This window comes from Theobroma umbraticum, unplaced genomic scaffold (genome assembly GCF_002168275.2).
Source record: "Theobroma umbraticum cultivar Fairchild unplaced genomic scaffold, ASM216827v3 scaffold_67.0, whole genome shotgun sequence".
NCBI classification, from domain to species: Eukaryota; Viridiplantae; Streptophyta; class Magnoliopsida; order Malvales; family Malvaceae; genus Theobroma; species Theobroma umbraticum.
Genome location: NW_018397262.1, coordinates 3,318,288 through 3,325,535, shown reverse-complemented (window position 1 = coordinate 3,325,535; position 7,248 = coordinate 3,318,288). Strand labels below are relative to the sequence as shown.

At 37.0% G+C, this 7,248-nt stretch overlaps 1 protein-coding gene across 7 annotated transcripts; it reads right to left on the bottom strand.

The window, feature by feature from the left end:
* Positions 1–214: 214 nt before the first annotated feature.
* On the bottom strand, positions 215–7,024 carry ETR1 (Signal transduction histidine kinase, hybrid-type, ethylene sensor). Of its 7 annotated transcripts, none has more exons than XM_089784181.1 (9): positions 6,710–7,024; positions 6,407–6,622; positions 4,958–5,146; positions 3,891–4,837; positions 2,602–2,970; positions 2,227–2,493; positions 2,003–2,130; positions 1,663–1,860; positions 215–913 (listed from the first exon to the last, which is right to left on the bottom strand). In XM_089784181.1, the coding sequence occupies exons 4-9, from the start codon at positions 4,794–4,796 to the stop codon at positions 556–558; spliced, it is 2,226 nt and encodes a 741-aa protein (XP_089640307.1). In that variant the 5' UTR covers positions 4,797–4,837; positions 4,958–5,146; positions 6,407–6,622; positions 6,710–7,024; the 3' UTR covers positions 215–555. The 7 variants fall into 7 exon arrangements, with proteins under 7 accessions (XP_089640307.1, XP_089640308.1, XP_089640306.1 ...); XM_089784182.1 differs by having other exon boundaries at positions 6,537–6,622; XM_089784180.1 differs by lacking the exon at positions 4,958–5,146 and having other exon boundaries at positions 6,407–6,469; positions 6,537–6,622; positions 6,710–7,023.
* Between the last annotated feature and the right edge of the window lie 224 nt (positions 7,025–7,248).

Sequence of the window (7,248 nt, the reverse complement as noted above, 5' to 3'; positions counted from 1 at the left end):
ATATAAAAATTAAATAATAAACTAATATATTAAAAAAAAAGAGATGAAGAGCATGAGACAAGCCTTGATAGAAGAATAAACCATTTTGTAAAATATATTTTAAAATTATGTCACCAGCTTTTATTTTAAGGGAAAGCTTATAGAAGATGTGAATTTCAAAACTGGAGTCTCAGTCTCACTATTATCAAACCAAAATCTATCTACAAAAATGACAAAAGGAAATGTGCGGAATATTAAATTGCATGACTTTGATAAAATCAAATATTTTGTTTCAATGTAACTGACTACAACAAGCTTTGTTCCTTACTACCTATTGGCAGAACTCTTCATAAATCTGTTGTTTCATTCACTAATGTGTTGTTGCACAAGAGAACACACAAAAATGCTTCTGGCACCCCCTGTTATTTGCACCAACTTGCTTCATTTTTCACTTATGATGCTTTGGCTTTGGCGCGGTATGTACACAGACTACACCATCCAGAGAATTTCCTTCATTGCCTTGCTCGTTTTAATCTTTTTCCCCATCACATGGTCAATCGCCGATATTCTTCATGTCTATATGGCCTCGAAAAGAACTCGGTGCTCCAGAAGATCTGATAAAACACTTCTCATTTTATCAAGTGAAACAGGCTTCAATATGACACCATCCATACCAACCCTCATGCAGTTCTCTTTTGTTGCTTTGTCTGTATTTCCAGTAAGCGCCACTATTAAGGGCCTTTCATGGCGTTTTGTGAATTTCTCATGTATTTGGACAGCAATTTCATAACCATCCATGCCAGGTACACATACATCCATGAGAACAACCTTGTGCTCGTGAGAAACCACATGCAAACACTCGTCACTGGAGCTTGCCATTGTAACCTCGCACCCTAGATGCACAAGAAGCCCCTTAGTCACCATCCTGCTAACGCTGCATTACCCCCATAAAAATTCAATATTCATTCACATGGCATGCAAGAAAAAAAGTAGCCAGAAACAGGACAACAGAAAATCCAGAAAAGGCTTTACTTACTGAGTAGCAAACTACATTCTGTAAGTGTTCACAAAATTGGATTGAAAACTAACACAGAAAATCTTAAATCTTTTCCAATTTTAATTGAAATGTACTCTCAGACTTAAATTGACTCTAGCTATTAATTGCATAAATAGAACTCCAATTAGGAAGCTCACCCTATTTCTCAATCATTTGTATAAGCCTATCATCCGATAAGTTCTATTAAAAATCGGTTTCGTGAAAATGTTAATAATCTCTATGGCTGTGCAACCAAACAGTTTTACCATAATGTGCCGAGCAGGAATTGCATACAAATGCTGCACGTTGCTCCATATAAGGCATACAGTCATGTAGCCTAGGACATGTTCCGTTTTGAGGAGTGTACAAACCTTGCATTTTAAGTGGAGAGCAAAAGGGATCCCTCACTCATAAGATTCAATATTGTTAAAACTATTGTTCTACCACGAAGACTATGCAATCATAACAAAACCACTCAGAACTACAGATTTTCAATATTGCAAAGACTATAGCATAGATGAAAAAAATTTGCAGGTAATAGTAAGAAGCAAGAGTACCAGACAGATCTTACCATCTGTAACTAGAACTATGGGTCGAAAACATACTATTAAATGAATAAGGATTAAAATGAACACAATGGAACTGACCCGTTCTCATCCATAACCAGAACTTTAAGCCCAGAAAAAGAAGTATGCCCATGATTTGATGACACTTTAGGCATGAGGGGAAGTTTAGATTCATTCAAGCGTTCTGGGATCCCGAGTTTTACAATGAAGATAGCAGTACATCCCTTACCAAGGCCTTCAGTCTCAATCCAAATATGTCCCTCCATTAGATTTACAAACCTGATCATGTAATAAGAAGGGTTAAACATCATGAGAACAGCTAAAAATTCAAAGTACCAGTACAGAGGTTGATCCAAAGCCGCCTCTGTAGTCAACTCACTATAACCATAGCTGGGATGGCAAGTCCACAGAAAAAGTGTACCTCTTACAAATTGCAAGGCCTAGTCCACTGCCACCAGAATTTCGTGTTGCTGTTGATTGAGCTTGTGCAAATTTGGTAAATAACTTGGGAATATCTTGAGGGCTAATCCCTGCACCAGAATCTTTCACCTACACCAACAGCAAAGAAGCATACAAATTATCAACCTTTAACATAAGGTGATAGCAGCCTAAGGCAGAAGAATAAATTGGCAGCAATGGACAAACCTGTACACGCAAATAAAATTGATTATCACTAGGCACAGGCAAAAATTCAGGGGCTCGAGAATCTCTGAGTGATTCTGATTTAGCAACAAAAGCAGTGATTGAAATGCTGCCCTCCTTCGAAAATTTCACAGCATTACCAACAACGTTTAAAATTGTTTGCATCAGGCGCTTCTCGTCGCCAATGGCATATTCTGGCAAGTCTGGAGCCAAATTTAATGAAACATGAAGCTTTTTGACAGAAGCAATCGGCTTGATCAAGTCAAGTACCTACAACACACAAAATGCACATTACTAGAATGACAAACAACCACTTTAAAAATTTCCAAAAGCCACAAATATAACAACATCGAAGCAATGGGAAAATGAAACTTGTACCTCTCTGAATACAGCACAAAGGTTAAAAGTTCCAAGGTCTAGTCGAAGGCTGCCATCTTCGAGCCTCGAAACATCCAATACATCATTTATTAGAGTAGCAAGAAGATTACTACTTTTAAGAATTGTTTCAACCATCAGACGCTGTTCAGGTGTCAACTCAGTTTCCTGCAGCAAAGAAGATAGAGCAATAATCGCATGCATTGGGGTTCTCATCTCATGATTCATAACAGCCAAGAAATCATTTCGAGCACGAATTGCTGTCTCTGCTTCTCTTCTGGCTAGATCAAGTGCAACATTCTGCTCCATGAGAAGATCCCTAGCCCTCATTGACTCTTCTAAGATTGCAGCATGCGAAAGAGCAACTGCCACCTGAGTTCATTAGACAAATATACAAATAAGTAGCAATCTTAGAGGAAGAAACGTATCTACAGCCAGTAACCGAAAAGCAACAGAATGCAGCAACAAGAGAAAGGATAGAATGGAAATAGATAAAAATAGGGAAAGTAGAAAGAATCTCAAGATTAAATCTAATGTCTGATGATCACAATAACAACTGTTTATTGTCGTCAAACTACCAAACCTCAAAATATCTACACCTAGGACAAGTGCAGACAAAATCCTTTCAACAGAGGTTCTTCAATGCTGCATTTTCTTATGTGATATTCTTGTTCTTCCCATTGGAGACTCGGTGCAAATAACTGAAACCTAAAAAATAATTTAGGTAAACACATTTCATTTTTAAGTCAGGTTTGGAAGTAAACACCAAAATCCACCTAGCGCCCAAATTCCATAAATGATTAATGCAACAGCAGTGTCAAAGGATGTTCACAATTAACAACAATATCCCCCTATAGATGCAGTCCCTGAAAGTAGACCAAGCAGAAATAGATGCATGGAAGAAAAGGAAAAGCTTCGAAACTACAATAAAATATCAAAGCAGCTCCATACAGTTATCATTATCTCAAGTGAATTACAACTGGTCTAGATCAGAACAATTATAGTTGACCTGGGGATACCTACTAATGGATGTTCAAAAACGTGCACAGATGTGAAAGAGAGATGATTCTAAAGTAAATGACTATGTATGCACAAAACCCAAAAGTCAGTCACCTCTGGAAACTATCATAGACCTGACATTTTGCATCAAATGTGAATGGAAACCAAGTGAAGAAACTTCAATTTAACATTCACCAGATAAAACAAAATTCAAAAGCTAGAAGAAGAAAAGGATAGGAGGATGGCAAGACAGTATTAGCGCATGGTTAAGAAGCAAACAGGGCAATTTTTACCTGATCAGCAACCACTTCAACAAGCTCCAACTCATGAACATGCCATTGCCTTGCACTATCTGAAGGGAGCATCAAAACCATCAAAGCATAGCGTTTTGTTGAAAGTTCTGGCCAATCATTAATTTGGAAATTAGAGAGATGCAGGAGTGGGACACGGACAGCAACCACCTCCCCAGGCATACACTTCCCTACAACAGGCCGTAGTCTTGCCACGGGACAATTTGGGGATATTTTTACTGCACGACTGCTACTGAATACCTGATTGATCACAGGTAGATGAATGGGTACAGTATACCCAACTGGATTCTGTTGGCGAAGAGTGTATGAAAGTTGGAGCTCTAACCCAGTACGTGTTGGCATCCACAAGGCACATTCTTCTAGAGCCAAAGTTCGACCCAATTCAACAAGAGTGGTTTTTAGTATTGTATGTCTATCCAAAGTGCTTCTTATCTCATGAGTAAGCATCCTAACATGTCGACCTGTTTCCTCTTGTGTACGAATCAGACCCATTTCTCTATCAAGCTCTGCAGCCTTATTTTTCAAAAATACTTCTCTAGTTTTAACACTCAATAGATCAGGAATAATATGTACAAGCATCAAGGCAGTTGCACATGATACCACAGCAGTCAAAACCTTTGCAGTGGTCATTACTACTGCCACAGTTCTTGAATGCATTGTAAAAGTCCACAAGTTAATAAGATGTGTTGCCCCACAAAGTACTATAAAGGCTCCAAACTGCACAAGGACCCATCTATATGGAAACACAGCAGATTTCTTGACAAAGTATATAAGCTCTAAAGGGATTGAGAAATAAGCAAGTGCAATGAAGAAATCAGAAATATATTGATATTTCATCAACAGTTCATCCGCTGGCCACTGTGGCTCAATGCAGTTGCAAGACTCCATTCTGACTGAATTACCTAAGCCCTCACTTCCTCTTCATATACCTGAAAGGTAAAAGTACATCAACTACCAACCATTCAGGAGCATATAATCATTTCACAAACTCATTTGGTTCATGAGATAATAGAGAGGGTAGAATTATAATAATCACATTTGGTATTTACATGGAGAAAATACAGGATGTGAAATTGGATGAGTGATCCTCCTAGCATAGAACAAATCAGTCCTATTGACAAGGAAACAAGTATTTCATCCATGAGATTGGAAAAAGCATTTTACTTAAAAAAATATTTTTATTTTACCCTAAAAAGTTGCATTATTTTACCCTAAGCCCTCACTTCCTCTTCATATACCTGAAAGGTAAAAGTACATCAACTACCAACCATTCACGAGCATATAATCATTTCACAAACTCATTTGGTTCATGAGATAATAGAGAGGGTAGAATTATAATAATCACATTTGGTATTTACTTGGAGAAAATACAGGATGTGAAATTGGATGAGTGATCCTCCTAGTATAGAACAAATCAGTCCTATTGAAAAGGAAAGAAGTATTTCATCCCATGAGATTGGAAAATGCATTTTACTTAAAAAAAATATTTTTATTTTACCCTAAAAAGTTGCATTACTTTTGACTAAAAAATCCTAAGATTTAATTACACTTACACGAAACATGCAATAGGAAAAATTACTATATCCTATTTTTCATCTTGGTTAGACCGAATATAAGATGGGATAAGATCATATAATACTACCCACTTTCTAATCTTACCCTATCCTCCCCAGTGTCTTGCTTACTAAAAACACCCTTTTTTATGAAGTTAAATGTAGAAGTTGCAATTATAATCATATGCAAGTATTAAATATTACATCTCACATAAGAAATGACTAAACAGACAAACCAACCGACAAACCAGTACATAGATGGACAAATCCAACATAAAGTTGGACCAAACCCACACTAGGTGGGACTTGAACTGGGACCTCAAGGTTCCAGGGCCTCCTCCTTGCCACGGGAACAAGGCCTCATTGACACTAAACACAACCTTAAGCATACACAACAAAGAAATCAAAAGTAAGCAACACAGTTAAGAAAAGCTCATGCTGAGCAATAAAAGCACACCAAAGACACTTGACTACATGGATTCTGCGAGACTAACAAATATACACTAAATTATCAGGTTAAAAAATGAAAGACACAATAAATTTGACGCAAAAGAAAACCATTTCCCATGACTAAATTTTATAATAACAAGTACCAAAAAAAAAACAAAAAGGTTGCAAAAATCCAACAAGCAAATTGAGATGTAAAAACAAGCAGAAGACAATATAATAATGTAATTCACATAAATCCCTAATATCAGTTGATCCTAAAAAGACATATCCAAGTTCCAGAACCTGTGAAAACAAAGTCACATAACGAACTATGTCAGGAAAAGGATAAAGCAATCTCTAGTCAAGTTACATAAATATCTTCTATGGAAAATCAACAATCAAAACAACTTAAACTCATTAGACTAATTCCACAGCTCATATTTTCCTACCCCAAAGCATTAGTAAAGCAACAAAAAATAATATCTTTTATTTAATATTGGAAGAAAAAGCCTTGACCTGAGAAATCAGACAGAGAGGGAGAGGAAATGCTGGATTCGGAGAGAAGGGTACTTGTTGATTCTGAAAACAGTACAATTTAAATTATATAAAAAAAAAAAGAAGCGAGTTTCCATAAACACAACCTTACCCAAAAACCAATTATGATAGTAAATTTCTAGCTGGGACATCAAATTAATTTCCTAAACAAGCTGCCACAGCACAAATACAGATGTCCTAATCCAAAAGATACCCAAAAACAGTTAGAAAAAATCAAGTAAAATGAACATTAACAAATTAAAAAGGAAAGTAAGAGCAAATTACCTTGTTGGGTTTTTTTGTTTTTGGCAAGTTGTTTCCATTTAGACCCAAACCTTTGAGGATCTGCCCCTTGGAGGTCTTCGTTTCTTTTCTTTTATTTTTTCCTTCCCTTCGAGAGAGGGAGCAGAAAGTGGACACCAGCAACAAAGTAGGCGGCTTTTTGATGTTACCTCTCGGTGAGGTTTGATTAAGTAACAGACGGTCCAATCAGGTCGGTTTCGAGTCGTTCGTGAATGCAGTGGGCCCCCACCTGAGGTCCTGATGGATGGTGGAGACAAAGCTGACCGTGAAAGACGGGTAACTCTGTCAGCCTTAGCATATGGTAGTCTCTCCCAAAGACTCCGAGGTTACTCAACGGGATGACAACTGATATTCCTTTCTACTGTGAAATATCAAGACATTTCGGGTACCCCCCTCCCTCCCCCTTCTTACAAAAATAGGAAAGTTAAGTCCTTTTTTTTTTTAAAGATTTTTTTTCTTTTTGATTTTTATGAAATAAAAAAATATTAAATTTAACACATTAGAATTCGACCTAACAAATC

Bases quoted from the DNA above. Each gene is read 5' to 3' on its own strand.
- ETR1 (XM_089784181.1), bottom strand. From the start codon at position 4,796: ATGGAGTCTTGCAACTGCATTGAGCCACAGTGGCCAGCGGATGAACTG. The intron at 2,971-3,890 runs GTAAAAATTGCC...TAATGAACTCAG, and splicing joins TTGAAGTGGTTGCTGATCAG to GTGGCAGTTGCTCTTTCGCA. The intron at 914-1,662 runs GTCAGTTCCATT...GGGGTAATGCAG, and splicing joins CTGGTTATGGATGAGAACGG to CGTTAGCAGGATGGTGACTA.